At 46.1% G+C, this 18,120-nt stretch overlaps 2 protein-coding genes across 5 annotated transcripts in view; both read left to right on the forward strand.

Annotated features, from left to right (window-relative positions):
• Nucleotides 1–12,379, forward strand: part of PARP16 (poly(ADP-ribose) polymerase family member 16) — a 37,089-nt gene extending 24,710 nt beyond the window's left edge. Inside the window, exons 6-7 of one of the 2 annotated variants that reach the window (XR_005018871.1) lie at nucleotides 11,881–12,095; nucleotides 12,303–12,379. Coding sequence is in view for 1 of the 2 variants with exons in the window: in XM_036844470.1 (XP_036700365.1) it covers nucleotides 1,976–2,165 (190 nt within the window). In the remaining variant the exon portion in view is untranslated. Of the gene's footprint in view, nucleotides 1–1,975; nucleotides 2,354–11,880; nucleotides 12,096–12,302 lie in introns of those variants that run through there. The other variant, XM_036844470.1, reaches the window with a different exon arrangement.
• Nucleotides 12,380–12,696: 317 nt separating this feature from the next.
• The window catches only part of LOC118890977 (cartilage intermediate layer protein), a 34,465-nt gene continuing 29,041 nt past the window's right edge, over nucleotides 12,697–18,120 (forward strand). For 2 of the 3 annotated variants that reach the window (XM_036844464.1, XM_036844466.1), the window contains exon 1: nucleotides 12,697–12,811. The gene's annotated coding sequence lies outside the window, so the exon portion shown is untranslated. The remainder of the gene's footprint in view (nucleotides 12,812–18,120) is intronic. The other variant, XM_036844467.1, reaches the window with a different exon arrangement.

An 18,120-nucleotide genomic window follows, 5' to 3' on the forward strand; every position in this document is an offset into this window, starting at 1 on the left:
TTTGAGAAGGGCTAAGAATCCAATGAGCTGTCAGTTTCCACCACAAAAGGAAGGATTTTACTCTGTAGGCTTTGGATTAGTGTATATGTGTATGTGAGAGAGATGTGGAGTAGGGATGTGGTTCACTATTGTTTCTTTTCATTTTGTTAAACACTGATTGTCTGCAGAACCAGTAGTGGGTGGGGAGGTTGTGATTTTAAAAGCCCAATTCAGATATTTTTCTTTAGAACATGACCGCATGCATCTGAGCCCATTCCTGCTGCTAAGCCCAGGAGGTTTGTACTGGCTTGGAATCAGCCATACTCACCCTCCCCGTTGCCATGGTGATTCTTGGTAGGGAGTCGGGCAGGAGCTGGATTCGGCTCCCCAGAAAAAAACCAGGACCACACCCCTCCCTAAGCCCCTTCCACAGCCCTCCACTCTCCTCCTCTCCACCCTGCCCCACCTCGTGAGTTTTCCATCTCTTGGCCTTTGATTGTTTTTGCATTTGTCAGTCTCTCTCCTCTGGATGGGTTACTGTTTGTTTCCAAACTGTCTGGGGCAGTGCACCCTGCAGTCAGTGTCCTGGGCTGCCTCTAGCCCTGATCTGGTTAGAATAAGCCCCTCTCCTTTGTGTGAATCTCCAACCTGACATTTGGGACATCCAAAATAAATTGTGACATTCTGAAGCGAGATGGAAACCACCATTTCCACCCACTCCTGCTGGCACTCTTATCCACTTGGATAGAGTTTTTAGAAAATTTCCAGTATTCACTGCAGTGCCCACATAGTGCAGCCCTGAGAAGGAGAAGCAGCATTTACCGAATACCTACTCTATACCAGCCACTGGGCTAGGCTTTGCTTGTGTTAAAAATCTGGTGGTGAAGGTGATGTTTCCTGCACTAAAATTTAACTGCAAGCTGCTTGAGGGCAGGGCCTAGGTCATCTTTGTAAACCCAAGTATCTAAGACATGGTGGGAGTTCAAGTAAAGTTTGTTGACTGAATAAATGGAGGAAAGGATACAAGAAACTTCTTTGCCATGGTAGAGGGTGATGTCAGCAAAGGTGACTGAAGACAGACGAGAAAAAATTCACTGGCAAGCCAATGTGGATGGGTGAGGGTTTCAGAGAATTTTGTGGACATTTATTGCTTGATTTCAGGGAGTCCCATTTGCTCTCCGTCACCAAAAGTACCTTTTGGGAGTAGAGTGGGGTGGGCAGAACAGAGTCTTTTAAAAGTTTCATTTGAAAGGCTCAGACTTAAAATGCAAATGGTCCTGAGAGATTAAACTATTGATTTGATGCTTATTCATACACATGTGTGAAGGACTGATGAGGAAGCCTTTCTTAAGAACAGGTTTTAGTAAGACTTGTGGAGCTGGGGGTGGTGGAGGGGGCGGGGGAGAGGTGAGAGAGGAAGAAATCACTGGAGATTCAAGGGTGAGAGGAGCTTTGACCATGTGAGGAGGTAGGGGGAGAGGGCTGGGGCCACTGGAGTCAGAGTTTGCTTGATACCCGATACCCCTTTGGCTCAGTGAAATAAGCTTGTGGTGCTGACAGACCCTTCCAGCCCTGGCAACACTGGTCACTTCAGTCAAACTGCCTGCTAGTGGGACAAGAAGGAGGCAAGGCCAGTCTGAATTCCTGGGAAGTATGGATTGCAGACCAGCTGAAAGGTGTAGTTTTTTTTTTTTACTGTTCTTAAGCAAGTCCAGGCTATCCCAAATGGGTCCATAACACGTTGTCTATCAGAGGTGTCTAGGGATTTAAAACTAGCACATCAATAATATTTTTAGAGGGCTTGAAGGTGCTTGAAAAGCATTTGTCATAGTTTTTGACCCACGGATTTCCTTTGTTTGACATCTGTTGTTCTTGGCCCCTGTGGTCCGTATCACTCTCCTGGTACCTACCGCAGCTTCTCTGTGGGGAACCACCCTCTTTTCAGTCTCACTGGATCTTGGTAAAGCTGACTGCCCCTCTCACCCACACACTCTAGGAGTGGACCAGTGGCTGAGGCCCGAGCCAGTCAGCAAGTTGCACCCCCCTACTTCCGCCTCAGTGATTGGTTCAGACATGGGCATGTGACCCAGTCAGAATCCACAGGAGATTTGTTTTTGGAGGCTGCTGGGAAAGAGACTTTCCTTCCTCCTGATGCCGTCGTGCTGCCTCGTGAAGCTTCAGACTGACGCCAACACCGTGGAAAGTAGAGCCAAGAGAGGAAGAGGAAAAGAGTCATGATGATGATGTTTGAGTACTGAATGCAGTCATGCCTAAAGCTAGGCCTTTCACTTAAGTGACCAATGAATTCCGCTTTTTAACAATTTAAATTGGGTCTTGGGAATAAAAGGAGGGGGGAGTCCATAACTTATACCCATTGTCATCCCCAGTGCTCCATTATTTTTGGTGTAAACATTTTATTGAATATAGAAAGATGTGGTTTTCAGATGTGTGAGTCAGGATTGATGAATTTTGACTGTCCTCACCCCTGGACTATACCCACAAGGCATTCAAACCTGTGCAAGATGAGAATTGGGCAAATCACCCGAAAAACACCATGTTCTGGGTTATTCTGCAGCCTGAGCATCAAGGTGCTTCCTTGGGTCACTTGGACTCATCCAGAAAGTCTTCTGGCCTAGGGAACCCCAGAGCACTCTGAGGTCTGCGAGCAGCAGTAGGTAGATGTGACCAGCGTCTGGGGTTATAAACTATACTGGAGGGTCCTGGCCCTCAGCAAAACCAGAGCTTGGGTCTGTAGCAATAGAAGGAATGAGGGAGAAAGGCACTACCATTTATTAAGTGCCTCCTGCATGATGGGCATATTGAAAGAATTATTTAATCCTCACAATATCCTTTCAAGGCAGATAGTATTACCTTTATTTTACAGGAGAAGAAGGAGGCTTGGAGAGGTGACTACCCAAGGTGAGAAAGCCCGAAAGAGGCAGAGCCAAAGCTGACTAGCTGCAAGGCCGCAGCTAGAGGGGCTGCCTGAGCAAAAGGGATCTGGGCTGGTGGTGTAGGGAGGCTGGAGTGGGCAGCGCCAGCTCAAGGCATGCCAAATGAGCTCCCTCCCCAGGAGAAGACTGTTAGCTGTGCCGTGTCTCATAAGCAGGGGGCACCTGGATGCTGGAGGTGGGACCTCGGGAAGTCTCCATCCCCGCCCCCCGCAACGGCCACACTATTAATGAGAGCTTCAGGCTCAGCTCCATTCACCCTTCCAGCTCTGTTACTGCAGACCCAGGAGGTGAGCTCTGAGGTGCACATGGCACTGAATGTGGGGCAGGGAGGGGCGGCCTCTTCCTTCCACCCCCACTGCCTGCTCAGAGCTTGGGCCATCAGCCTTCTCTGATTAAGCTGACTTCTTCTAAACCTTGCATCCAGGGGCTGCCAGCAGCCAAATCCCCCTAATTGAGATGTTCCCGACATCAGAGAATAAACAGCCTCCCCTGTCCAAACAGCTGTGCTGAGCAGCATTCCTGTCTCTCAGCCTGCTCGGCTGGGTGGGGCTGCAGCCCTGTGTGTACCTCCAGCGGAGGCCTGGGGGACCTGGTGAGTGGCTGGAAGGGAGAGGGGAGGTGGTCATCTGTCTTCAGACTACACAGGACATTCCTGTGCCTGAGTCCCCATTTCGCCCCCCTGCCAAGCATCTCAGCCTCAGCCACTCCTGGCACAAGCTCTGTGTTTGTAACAATGACTCTGTGACTTCAGAAGAGGTCAACACCAGGCCACTGTCCCTGGGTTTGGAGCGCCTTCACCCTTGCGCAGAGGCTGCCTGGCGAATTTGAAACTCATACAGCATTCTAGCTAGATCTGAAGTCATCACACCCACATGGCTTGTTTTACAGACATAGTGAGTCAGTGCAGAAGCAGGATGAGACCCCGGGCCTTTCTTGCTATCCACTACCTTGGGATGTTGTGGCTAGAAGGATGTGAGGGGCTCTGAGTGAGAGGCACTGCCCATGTTTTTGGAGAGGAGCAGAGGTGTTTTCACACTATGCCTGTTTTGGAGATCAGGCTTGCGGCCGAGCCATTTCCTGAGGAAGCAAGGCCTCTGGAAAAGCACTGTTCACCAGCCCCTCCTAAATCTGACTGACCTAAGCCCCTCCTGTTGGGAGTGGAGCTGGGACAGCAGGACCTGAGTGGGGCTCTGCCACTGTCCACAGTCCAGCGTCCAGTGGAGGCTTGGCCAGGGCCAGAGGGCAGATTACTTGGGAAGGGGGAGCCCCCCAGCACACAGCATCTGCTTCTCTGCCCTAGGGCTCTGGCCTGGACTGTTGGGGAGGAGAGAGAACAGCCTACCTCAGCCTGTCTGCAGAAGGAATTCCTCTAGGAGCCCCCTCTGGCCGCAGACAGGAGCAGGAGGGAGGCAGACAGGAGGAGGAGGGAGGCAGACAGGAGGAGGAGGGAGGCAGACAGCGTGGGAGCCCAGGGCAGCCTGAGGGTCTCTGTGGACAGGTGTCTTACTCAGTCTGTCTTGGGCCTATGGCTTTGTCTTCGTCTAGCTGCGTGTATCAGTGTGGATTCATGTGACTGTTCAATGTTTGTATGTGTAGGTGGTTACATTTCTGGTTGGAGTTGGATGCTTCTGTGGGAAAGTGTATACTTATGTGTTTGTCTGCATGTGTATATGTCCACCTCTCTGTGTAAGCTCGTGTGTGTGGGTATCATCAAGGGAAAGTGTGGGCCTCTGTGTCTTTGCATAGATGAGTAGGTTTACACCTACCTACAGGTGGAAGTGCACATGTGAGCATTTAGGTTATTTTGGTACAAACATGGACTTGTCTTTGTAGATGTAAGTTTAGGCATATGTGTCTTTGAGAGCGTGGACATGTATTTGTCACTAATATGTTGATGAGTCTCTGAAAGCATGTATGCCTGTCTATATTTGTGCAGAAGCATTCATTCACTCAATCTTCGATTCATTCATAAAGTGATTTGCTCATTTACTAACAGACATCTTTAAAGTGCTTGTGCTGTGACTGGGCCCACACTGGCACAGGGAAGTTAGAGAGGTGTCTAGGGTGGCTCCTAACATTTGAAAGACCCAGAGCAAGAGTACAAATGAAGGCTTATGTTCATGTCTAAATATTTAAATAAGTCAAAACAACAAACGGCTAAATGAAAGACTCAATCCTAATAACTGGAGGGCTGAGTTTGATTTTGAATTCCTAGCTCCTCTGAGTTTTGTGCTGGAACACAGCAACACAGAGTAAGTGGCCCCAGCCTCTCCTTCCCCATCCCAGCTCCATCCTGTACCTCGAGGGGCCTCTCACGCATGCGTGACTCCTCACACGTGTCCAAACTCCATGTATACACCCCACCCCTTGGCCACCCTTTGGGCCTAGGGGTGCCCACACCATTGGCAAAGTCTGCCCATATGGCTCTGAGCAGGAAATAATAGGGTCCCATGTACCTGATTTGTAGTCTAGGAGTGGGGCATGGGCTCCCAGTGGGCCCATCCTCTTGACCGCATGGACTTCTCACTGTGTGGGATGGAAGGGGCCAGAACAGAGCCAGAGTGTGGCCATCTAAAGGGTAGACCTGGGGACTTCCCTGGCGATCCAGTGGTTAAGACTCCACGCTCCCAATGCAAGGGGCACAGGTTCCATCCCTGGTCAGGGAACTATGATCCTGCATGCCGAGTGGCGTGGCCTAAAAATAAAATAAATAAAATAATATAAGATTAAAATAAAATAAAATAAAATAAAAAAGGGTAGACCTGGAGTAAGGACCCTTCTTGCCTGTTTCCTCATGGAACTGTGTCTCTGCATGTCTGCCTGTGTCGTTGTCTGTGTATGGCTATATATGTGTTTCTCTTTGTCTTGTCTTCTAGAGGGCAGAGCCCACAGCTTTTCTTCCACCCTTCCCTCACCTGACTTAGTGAGGACTTAGGGCTGTGAGACAGGCTGGGATGGTGGGAGAAACACTGACCTAAGTCTGAGCCACTGTCCTATGCTCAGCTCAGACTCACTCTGTCATCTGGCCTCAGTTTCCTCATCTGTTAGAATAGAGAGGTTGGATGACCATGTCTTTAATTTACAGGCTTGCTTGCTTTACAGAAGGAGTAGGATTGATTTCCTGAGTTAATTACTTTCTAGAAGTTCAAATTGGGAATGCCTAATTGTAGATGGTCTATGTTCAGACAGAACCAGGTTTGAGTCCCAGCTTTGCCATATGAGTTGTGCCTCCTTTAGAGTTACTTGATCTCCCTCAGGGTTGTTGTGAGGATTGAATAAGATAAATGTGTGTAAAGCGTTGAGCACCATGCCAGGCTCACAGTAGATGTTCAAAAAACGTTAGCTTCTGTCCTGATACAGGGTCTTTCCAGCTTTCTTACCTTACAAATTCTGTGTTAGTAGACATATTGACTAACTGAGATAATTGGAACCACATGTTTAGGGATTTCTGGTGCTATGTTGGTTGGGGTGGGGGGAGGACAGTTGGGTGAGAAAGTCTGGCCCTTTTTTTTTTTTTTTTTAATTTAGGTCAGTTCTTCCACACGTGTACTTTTTTATTTATTTATTTATTTATTTATGGCTGTGTTGGGTCTTCGTTTCTGTGCGAGGGCTTTCTCTAGTTGCGGCAAGTGGGGGCCACTCTTCATCGCGGTGCGCGGGCCTCTCACTATCGCGGCCTCTCTTGTTGCGGAGCACAGGCTCCAGACGCGCAGGCTCAGCAATTGTGGCTCACGGGCCTAGTCGCTCCGCGGCATGTGGGATCTTCCCAGACCAGGGCTCGAACCCGTGTCCCCCGCATTGGCAGGCAGATTCTCAACCACTGCGCCACCACGGAAGCCCTGGCCCTTTCTTAAGTGCCTTCTAAGAAGCTGCCAACTCAGATCTGTGTGTGAGACGCTACCTCCACCCCATTCTCTGATGTGGACCCTTGACATTTTCTTAGTCTTACGAAAAGCGCTATGAAACACAGATTCAATGCCCTCTTCTGACCTGATTCTTCCCTGAGCCCATCCCTGGTGTCACAAGACGCTGAGCTAAGTAGGATCAGGCCACAGGGAAAAGCTGGGTCAGGTAAGGCCTCAGGCTGCCTGACATGTCTGGGCCTGTCTGACCAGCCCCAGTAGTGGGCAGACCCCTCTAGGCAGAGGGCACCTGTCTTCCATGATTGATACTCCTGGGAGGGTATCACTGTGCTCCTGGTGCAAGTGGCCTTAGGATCCTGGAGCACTGGGGAGACTGGGGAGATCTCCAAAACCCCTGTCCCCTCAAGTCTTCTAGAATGGCTGAGTTCCAGCAGGAATAACACGGAGAGGGTTGGGGGAGGGCAGGTGACAGCATCTGTCACCCAGGGCAGGTGGGGGTGACCATCTTGGGAATCCCCTGCAGCCTGTGAAAACTGGCAGCTCTTGGGCTCTCCTGAAATATCCCTGACCTGGAGGGAATGAGGGAGGGGTCTAGGGCCTAGCCAGGGTTGCTGAGTTGTGAAATGCTCTGAGTATGAGCTCAGGGTGGCTAAGGCCCTGAGGGAGGCCTTCAAGGAGAGGGTCTGCCCTAGAGGTCATGCTGGCTGTCCCTCTGACTTCCCACACAGTGGGTGTTGGAGAACTGGTTTGATGATCTCCCAGCTCCAGGGATGACTGGGAGGTGGGAGCAACTTAACCTGCAAAAGTCCTTTTGGGGGTTATTTTGATATCCCCCTATCATCAATGGGCTGCTCTGTTTGGGGCCAGAACTGGGAATTTTCCTCTTTAAGAAAAAATTGAAAACAAGGGCGCAAGTGGGTTGAGTCCAAAGTAATGTGTTTAAGGAAATTTCTGCTTCATGCTGGCTAGGACAGGGAATGTCTGGTCAAAGAGCTGCTGACGGCCAGGGTCTCTGTAAGTAAACAGACCGCCTCCGATGGCCTCCTGAGCTCATTTCCCTCAGCAGTGTGCGAGGAGGATGATGTCACCGGAGCATGGCCTCCTGGTCATGGAGTTTGTTGGTGAGCAGGATGGAGGCCCAGTTATTGCTGGCGGTCTAGCTGCTGCTTCCCAATTACTGCAAACAGCTGCTTCCCATACAAGCCGTTCTGACACCCTCCTACACATACTCATCTGTGACAGGACTCCAGCCATATCTATGACCCCACAGCCGGGGGTGTTCCTGGGGAAACTCGGGATTAACTGTGAAGTCCCCAGCTTCCATGCAAGGCCTCTTCTTCAACCAGAGAGCTGGGCCTCCTCTGGTCTATGGAAAGGGGTACCTAGGTTGGGTTCAGTTGCAAGGAGTGGCCTCTGGAATTACAGGCCCATGTCCTGCCCCCGTGGTGAGCGGGCAGTGGCAACATGCACCACCACCTGTCTCCTGGGGCCCGACAGCCAGGTCCATTGGGGGAGTTTCCATGAGCGAGGGCCCAGGTCAGGGGAGGCTGGGAAGTGGGGTGGGGAAGAAACCACAAAGCTCTCTCTGTGTTTCCTGCACAGGCTCTTCCTAAGCACAGCAGTCGCCAGGTAAGGCTTTTATGGGGTTTGGAAGCCCTGCAGCAGAGTTGCTGAGGACTAGCTGCCAGAGGTTGGGTCATGCTCTGTAGCTTTCCCCCTATTCACCCTGTACCACCTTCACTTTACCTCCTGGCTGGGCAGTGGGGAGCAGTGAGCCTCCAAGTAGACAGGTGGCCAGAAGCTTCTTGGGGGTGGGCCTCGGCTTTTCATTTCTTTGTGTCCCCCAGAATCCTGACTTTACAGGGGACTTATCAGTCACACAGACCCACCCCACAGAGCAACCAGTCCACTCAGAGCCTACCTGACCTACCTCAGGCTGACTGAAAACCTCAGACTGGGACTTCCCTGGTGGTCAAGTGGTTAAGAATCTGCCTTCCAATGCAGGGGACGCAGGTTTGATCCCTGGTTGGAGAACTAAGATCCCACATGCCGCGGGGCAACTAAGCCCATGCGCCGCAACTACTGAGCCCATGCACTCTGGAACCCACGCACCACAACTAGAGAGAAACCTGTGCGCTGCGACGAAGAGCACGCACGCTGCAACTAAAACCTGATACAGCCAAAAATAAATAAATAAACAAACAAACCCCAAAACAAGCAAAAAAACCCTCAGATTGACCAGCAAGCTCACAGAAGACTCACTGCCTGCCTGATGTGCAGCTTGACTGATGAATAAGTCTACTTATTCAACAAATAATAATTGAACACCTTGTTTGTGCCCAGTTATGCCGGGTGCAGGGGATATAGTGAACAAGACAAAAAAGGTTCCTGCTCTTAGGGAGCTGACAGTAAGTAAACAAAACAATGACAGAGTGTGGTATATATATTATGAAGGAAGTAAACAGGATTCTGTGGGAGAGAGTATCCATCAGGCCCTACCCTGCATATAATGGTCAGGGAAGACCTCCCTGACACATAATCTGAGAACTGGGGGATGAGAATGAGAGAAAAACACACAAAGAGCCTGTGGAAGAGCTTTCCAGATAGAATGAAAAGCAGTGCCGAGGCCTTGAGATGAGGAAGAGCTTGGTGTTACCTTGGAATAACCAGAAGACCAATTTGACTGGAACATGGTGAGCAAACAGTGGGCGGCATGTAGATGAGGTTGAAGAGGAGGCCAGAGCAGACCAGACAGGGCCTTGTAAGCCTCAGTAAGGATTTAGGTAGGTGTGAGGGGAAGGCCCTGAGGACTTTAAGCAAAAGCATGACACATACTCAAGAAGAAATAGATAACCTGGATAACACTCTATCTACTATAGAGATTGAATTTATAGTTTCAAATCTTCCCACAAAGAAAACTTCAGACCCAGATGCCTTTACTGGTGAATTCTCCCAAACATTAAAGGAAGAAAAATTACCAATTTTATATAAAATCCTCCAGAAAATTGAAAAGGAAGGAATACTTCCCAACTCATTCTGTGAGACTAGCATTACTCGGATACCAAAACGAGACAAAGACATGCCAAGAAAGCAAACTACAGACCAATATGTGTCATAAACATAAATGCAAAAATTTAATCCAAATTCTAGCAAAGTAAACATAATACATAAAAGGATAATTCATCATGACCAAGTGGGGTTTACTCAGAAATGCCGGCTTGGAGAAATGTTTGAAAATCAATTAATGTAATTCACAATATTAACAAACTGAAAAAGAAAAAAAAAATCACCTCAGTAGATGCAGGAAAATGATTTAACAAAATCCAACATTCATTTTTGGTAAAAACCCTCAGCAAAGTAGGAGAAGAAGGGAAGTCCCCCAATCTGGCATCTATGAAAAACCGAAGGCTAACGCATAATAGTTAATGGTTAAAGACTGAATACTTTGCCTCTACAATTAGGAATGAGGCAAGAATGTCTGTTCTTACTACTTCTGTTCAACATTGTACCAGAGGTCCTAGCCAGTGCAATATAGCAAGAAAAATTAATAGAAGGAGTAGAGGGACTTTTCTGGTGGCACAGTGGTTAAGAATCCACCTGCCAATGCAGGGGACATGGGTTTGAGCCCTGGTCCGTGAAGATCCCACATGCTGTGGAGCAACTAAGCCCGTGCACCACAACTACTGAGCCTGCGCTCTAGAGACTGCGAGCCACAACTACTGAGCCTGAGTGCCACAACTACGGAAGCCTGCACGCCTAGAGCCCGTGCTCTGCAACAAGAGAAGCCACCCAATGAGAAGCCCATGCACCACAATGAAGAGTAGCCCCCGCTCGCTGCAACTAGAGAAAAGCCCGCGCGCAGCAACAAAGACCCAACGCAGCCAAAAAAAAAATTAAAATGAATAAATTAATTAAAAAAAAAAAAAAAAGAATTTCCCAACCCTTCCAGACCTGACTCAGCATCTGGCAGGGGCCATCCACGCAGGAGCCAACGTGACCGTTAGATTACAAATCTGTTCATATCACGCTCCAGTGAGTGACCCTTCAACAGTTTCCTGCAGCTTTAGGCCAAAGACAAATATTCTCACCTGCCTACAGAGTCCAGGGGTCTGGCCCCAGCCCACCTCTGCAGCCTTGTCTCACACCTTCCTCCCCTGCTATCTGCCTCCAGACACGCTGGCTGCCTCTCGGTCACCTTGCCTCCTGTCGTAGGGCCATGGCCTATGGTTTCCTCTGCCTGGAAGGCTCTTCTCCAACTCGCTTCATGAAGTTCGCATCCACTAATGCTTCAGATCTCAACCCAGATGTCTCTTCTTCAGGGAATTCATCCTTGGGTCCCTGGTCCAGGTCTTACTAATGTGTAATACAATTTCTCATGGCTCCTTGTACTCATCTTCCATAGCACTGTCAAAGTTTACAGTTATGTACATATTTGTAATATTATTTTATTAGTGTTTGTCTCCACCACTATATCATAAGGGAGGGTTTGTATAACTCACCACTCTATCACAAGTGCCTTGTCCAGTGCTTGGCACACAGAAGGAGTGTGTGGTGGTTTTAAAACATGTCTGCAGGGCTTCCCTGGTGGCGCAGTGGTTGAGAATCTGCCTGCCAATGCAGGAGACACGGGTTCGGGCCCTGGTCTGGGAAGATCCCACATGCCGCGGAGAAACTGAGCCCGTGAGCCACAGCTACTGAGCCTGCGCGTCTGGAGCCTGTGCTCAGCAACAGGAGAGGCCGTGACGGTGAGAGGCCCGTGCACCGCGATGAAGAGTGGCCCCCACTCGTCGCAACCGGGGAGAGCCCTTGCACAGAAACGAGGACCCAACACAGCCAAAAATAAATATAAATAAATAAATAAATTTAAAAAAAAAAAAAAACAAAACATGTCTGCAAATTTTTTGACACCGTTCCCAGCAAGGGATAGAGTCAATTGACCTCCCTTTAAATATGGGCTGGTCTAATGACTTGCCTCTAGTTAACAGAATGTGGCAGAAGCAATGCAGTATGACATCTAAGGCTAGGCTATAAAATGTAATATGGTTTCCTCCTGGCCTGATTTCTTTTTGAATGCTCCATTTCAGAACAAGCTGCCATGCTGTGAGTATGCCTAGGCCACATAGAGAGGGCACATGTAGGTGTTTCAGTTAAAAGCCCCACTGAGAACTTAGCCAACAGCCAGTATCAACTAGCGGACATGTACTGAGGGAGGCTTTGAGATGATTCCAGCCTCAGCTGCCATCTGACTGCAACCACATAGACCCTGCAACCGTAGCTGAGCCCAGTTACTCCTAGAACGGTGAGAGATGAAAAAATAAATGATTGTTGTTGTTATTATATGTCACTAAGTTTTGGGATGATTTGTTACATAGCAGTAGATTGGAACAGGGTCCAATAAGTACTCATTGAATGAGTACATGTGGAGAGGTCTGGTTGAAGGAATATAGCCTGTGCTTTAGCTTGGTGTAAGTTTTGGTCGACAACTCTCAGTTTTTCCTTCCCCAAGAGGCCCTGGAGATCCTGGAAGCCCCAATCCAGAAGTCTGTACTCCTCGTACTTACCCAAGAGGAGACTCGCAGAAACTCTGCTCAAGACAGAGAACATGGCGGGGCCATCAAAAATTAGCTCTGGTAAGAACCTCAGAGAGCATTCATCTCATTGGGCGTTCTTAATCTTGGGCCCATGCATGGTTTCAGGGGAGCAAAAACGCATTTCCTCTGTGTGTGTATTTTCCTGGGGAAAGGGTCTCTAGGCTCTAATTTTTATCAAAATTTTTAAAAGCCTGTGTCTCCAAGGTGTTAAGAACTACTGATTTAGCACAACGATCTCAATTTCTGGTTAAGAAACTGAGAACGCTTCATTTTCTCGTAAAAAGGTGGACGAGGTACCCTAAATAAGCTTCATTCTGCAAACAATTCTGGATAAAAGAAAAAAAACCCAACTTTTTTTAATGCACTGATGAGCTGGCAAGAAAGTGAGGAATACTCAGGCCAAAAAACTCAAGAATCCAAAGAGGTAAGTTGAGCTATTTTATTTGTTTGTTTGTTTATATTGTGGAGATCTCTCTCTCTCCCTCCCTCCCTCCCCCACCCACCCTTTCTCTCTCTCTCTCTCTCTCTCTCTCTATATATATATATATATATAGTGAGATCTACCCTCTTAACAAATTTTTAACTGTACAGTACAGTATTGTTAACTATAAGCACAATGTTGTACAGCAGATTCCTAGAACTTTTTCATCTTGCACAACTGAAACTTCATCATTTTTATTTTTTAACTCAGTAAACTTGAACTTGGTCGTATGGGGTGGGGTGATATGAGAGAAACCAGTGATATATTAGTAACTGGCTCTCCAACAAAACAAAGTACCCTGTTTTTAGTGTTTGCTGATTTCCACAGTGTAAATACTCTCACCATAGCCAATTTCAAGCTCTCAATGGTACCAGGAACTGACATGCGAAATTCCTAAATATTGGTTCTTCTGAGCTGGTAGGAGCCAGTTCCAGCACACTACTGCAAGAAACTCAAGCCTCCTCTAAGGTTGGAAGTCTGGTAAGACCTTCCTCACATAAGATTGGGACTTCAGTGAATGAATAAACCAGATAGAAGCACCACCATATCCCAACAGACTGAAAAGAAAAATGCCCATCTTAATTTCCCTTTTCTCAGGAGAAAATAAAATAGCCCCTGCAAATTCACAATATAAGCCATACGTATGTCATTTGAAGCCTAGATTCACACTACTTAGGTGGTGTGAAAAATTTCAGTCCAGCATTTAACTTAAATTGGGCCCAGTCTGGTTAACACCATAAGCATCTGGCAAATCAAACGCAAACTCTCTTGGAAAAACCCACCTTCACCCCAGGCCTCAAGAATTCCCACAGAGAAAGCTCCAAAGAAATAGTAGCTCCTAGTTGAAGATCACAAAACACTCAAGGGAACAACAGATGGTGGAAACAAGTCTACGCTGACTTCAGATATTGGAATTATCAAATAGTATAAAATAACTATGTTTAAAATGCTGAAAGAGTAGAAGAGAAGCTTAAAAATTTGAACAGGGAACAAGATACTCTGAAGAAGGACCAAGTATATTTGAACAAGAAATAGAATGTCCCTCTAGAAATTTAAGATATTGTAACTAAATCTACAAATTCAATGGTTGTGTTTAATAGAAGATTAGATACAATTGAATATATCAGACACAATAAAATTAGAAGTGGAAGATAGACCTGAAGAAATTCTCTAAAAGGCAGCACAGAAAAATAGAAAGATGGAATATATGAAAGAATAGTTAAAAGACATGGAGGATAGAGTGAGATGGTCCAAAATACATATAATCAGAGGTTTCAGAAGGAGAGGAGAGAGATTATGGGACAGAAGTAATATTTGAATAGTTAGTGGCTGAGACTCATCCAGAAATCCATCAATTCATGCAATCAAGAATCTTGGTAAATCCTCAAAGGAATAAATAAAAAGAAATCCACAAGTAGACATATCATAGTGAAGCAGATTACCAAAGACAGAGAAAGTCTTAAGGTCAGATTATTTTCAAAGTAGTGACAATTAGACTAAAACAGCTGATTTCTTAATAGCTAGAAGATAGCAGAATTATATTTTCAATGCGCTGAGAGAAAATGACTGTCAACCAAGAATTCTAAAACTAGTGAAAAGATATTTTAAGAATAAGAAAAAATAATGACATGATGTGACATTATTTGCCACCAGCAGGCAGAAAGTGATTCCAGATGGAAGGAATTAAAGACAAGAAGGATTGCAGAGCAAAGAAAGTGGTATCTATATGAGTAAAAACAAATATTGTATAAACAATACTAACAATGTCTTGTAAGCTTAAAAAAAGATAAAATTCAAATACATAAAAGTAATATATAAGCTAAAAGAGGGGTGATTAGAATTAGTTCTAATGTCCTTGCTTTATTTAAGAAAAAATAGAAGATACTGGTTAACTTCAGACAGGCAAAATAAGCATATTAAAGTTTCCAGTATAACCTCTAAGAGTAGCAAAAAAAAAAAAAAAAAAAGGTATAATTTGCAAACTAGTAAAGGAGAAAAATGGAATAAGAAAAACTAATCAAGAAAACAAGAAAGAATAGAAAAATCGAGAAAAGTCAGGAAAAATACAAATTAATAAGGTAAAGTACATATACGTACACACATAAACATATATATAAATGTATGCGTATGTATCAGTATTTCAATAAATGTACATGGACTAAATGCTTCAGTTAGAAGAAAAAGATTGCCAAACTAGACAAAGCAAATGAATCCACCTATAAGCTGTTCATAGAGGCGTATCTAAAACATAATACAGAAAGATTGAAAGTAAAAGGATGAAAAAAATCTGCCAAATACTAAGCAAAGGAAGATTGATATATCTATATTAATTTTAGTCAAAATAGACTTTGACAAAAAAAAGCATTATGAGAGACAAAAGGGTCACTTCATAATGATTAAAAAGTCCAATTCATCAGTAAGATGGAATAATCTTACATTTATATGCACTTAATAACATAACTTCAAAATAAAGCAAAAAGAAAAATCAAGGAAACCAAAATAAAAACAAATTCACAATGCAGTGGGAGATGTTAACACACCTCTCTCAGTAACTGATACATCAAGCAAACAATCAGTAAGAATTAGGAAAGTGGGGTCCATAGAGGGGAAGTGACAGATGTTCCTTCATCCTTGCACAAACATTGAGTGCCTGGATGTCCCAGATACCACAATTATATGCTTTGCCAGAAAGAAAAAATGCTTTTAGTACTTTTATGAGTGAGAATTTTAGTACCATTTTATAAATTGGGAGGCTGAGAGACATGGAGAGGTTAAGTAATTTGGGTAAGATGCTCTTCCTCAGAAATCTTTAATGTCAAATCCTACTGCCTTACACAGCCTTTGACCTTCCTACTTGTGGACAACCTTAATCCCCTTATATCTCCTCCTGGACTTTAACTTCCTGGAGACCTCTGGTCCAGTCTTTTTAGCCCCTCTCATCACTCTTCCTTCTTTCCCAGCCTGACCTCTGGAGGGTCATTTGAATCCCTCCCTCCTCAGTATCCCTGATTCCCTTGCATCCCTATCCTCTTGGGCTCAGCCCATCCTTGTATCATGCCTGTAGCCCACCTTCTCTGCTCCTGAGACTGGCTAGCTTGCTGAGCCCTGCTGGAGAAAGATGCCCATCTCTACAAATTCTCCCAGTTCCTGGATCCCAGTCTCCCCACTAATTCTGGGATCTTGCTCCATCAGCTTTACTCACCCCCATATCTATAAGACCTCATTCTCTTGGCTCTTTCTCCTTAGCCTAACAACTTGCTCAAGTCTCTTCCATTCTAAAAAGGATCCTCTCCTCCCCTTTCCGGCCACCATGTAACCACTTTGCTCCTCTCCACATCCAAGTTTCTCCAAAGAGTAATTAACAATGTGTCCACTTCCTCATTCTTTGTAAGCTGGCTTCAGCCCCCATCACCCCACTGAAACTTCTCTTTCTAAAACTACCAAGAATCTACTAATTACCAAGTCCAAGAGAGATTTTTCATTCTTGTTAGAACCTGGGCTCCCCAGGCCTCAATAGCCTTAGGATACAAATGGACCTACATGAATAAAAATGAAACAATAAGCACCAAATTTCACCCATTCTTTGCATCTACCTGCTGAGGTAGGTGAGGAGACCGTCTGGTCCACCCACGTATTTCTGAGAGTCCACGGGCCATTGCTCCTATTGACTCACAAATAGCCTGATTCAGTAGGGCATGTCCGTGGCTCTACCTTTTCCTGCTTTGGTTGAGGCAAAGAGCCCTGTGGAGGGGGAAATGCTTCTCTTTGCTTTATGAGTTCCCAAAGCAGATTTGTTTGCTCCTTGAAATCCTACATTTTTTTCTTTACACTATTTCCCTTGGTAGGACTCAGACGAGTCCAGTGGGCCAAATTAGGTGTTGAATCTGAATGCAGACTCAGAAGTGAGTTCAAATTCTTCATCCTCCCACTCCCCCTGCTTGCCCTAAGCACTAAGGTATTTCCTCTGGGTCAAGTTCATACACTTGAGTTCTTCCGGCAGTGAAGCAGGCCCTGCTGCTTGGCTACTCAATGGCTATTCCCCCTTCCTTTTGCCTAACAGCCCCTGACCTTATTCAGGTACCTACTTTCCTCTGAGAACTACTTTAGGAAAGTAGTTCCAGGCCTAGCCCCAAGGGGAGAGTCACCATTAGTCTATCGTCATCAAAGTAGTCTCAGGCCCCCCAGCTAGTGATTGTTTTAAGCATGGACTTCTTCTAAATGTCCCATTTCCATGAGGCTGAAAAACTGAGGCTCAAGGTCACTAAGTTCAAACAGTGTCTTCAGGGTAAAAGCTGATTTCATTGCTTAGAATCCACTGCCCTCTCAATTCTAACTTTTGTTTCTTTCTGGCCTGAGTATTCCTTACTTCATTGCCAGCCAGGATGGGTTTTCACACAAAATTGCACTCTTTCCTGGCTTCTTCCTCTTCCCCTATTATCCTGCTTCCCCTTCTCCCTAACTGGTTTCTCCTGGGAACATTTCTTTACTAAATCATCTTTTTGAATCTTCATCTCAGAATTTGCTTCTGGGAGAACCTGACCTATAGCATGGATCACTTTAAGAATCTGATGAAAGTTATGGGCCTTGTCCCCAGAAAAATACACATACACGCATTCAAAATGTTATGCTTTTTTGCTCCCCCAAAGCCATCCATGGACCCAAGATTAAGAACTCTGGATAAAATGATCTTTGGGGCCCCTCCATAGCTAACTTTGCTGTGTCTCTGGGTGGGTTTGAGGAGCTTAGCTTTGAGTTTCTGAATTGAGGCTTTCAGGAGTGTGGGATCCAACATCCCTTTAGTGGATTTCTTTTTTGTCAGATTCTTAGTTGAGAGTTTCTGTTGCTCTCAACTAAAAAAAAATTTTTTTTTGCCACACCACACAGCTTGCGGGATTTTTAGTTCCCCGACCAGGGATTGAACCTGGGCCCTTGGTAGTAGGAGTGCGGAGTCCTAACCACTGGAGCGCCAGGGGAATTCCCTCAACTAAGAACCTTGATAGAGACACTGCCACATGCTGCATCTTCCAGCACCTCCTGACTCTTCATTGTCCCCACCACACCATGCGGGTTTTACTAATGCTATCTTCTCTGCCCAGAGTGCCCTTCCTCTTCCTTTTTGTCCAATTGCCATTCATTTTTATACTCAGCTCTGACACCACCTCCTCCAGGAAGACTTCCCCGAGAGTCACCCTTGGGAGGATGCCCCAGAGGGATCCCAAGACAGGTGGCCCACACAACCCATGCAGTGATCT

Source organism: Balaenoptera musculus, chromosome 2, assembly GCF_009873245.2.
Source record: "Balaenoptera musculus isolate JJ_BM4_2016_0621 chromosome 2, mBalMus1.pri.v3, whole genome shotgun sequence".
Taxonomy (NCBI): Eukaryota; Metazoa; Chordata; class Mammalia; order Artiodactyla; family Balaenopteridae; genus Balaenoptera; species Balaenoptera musculus.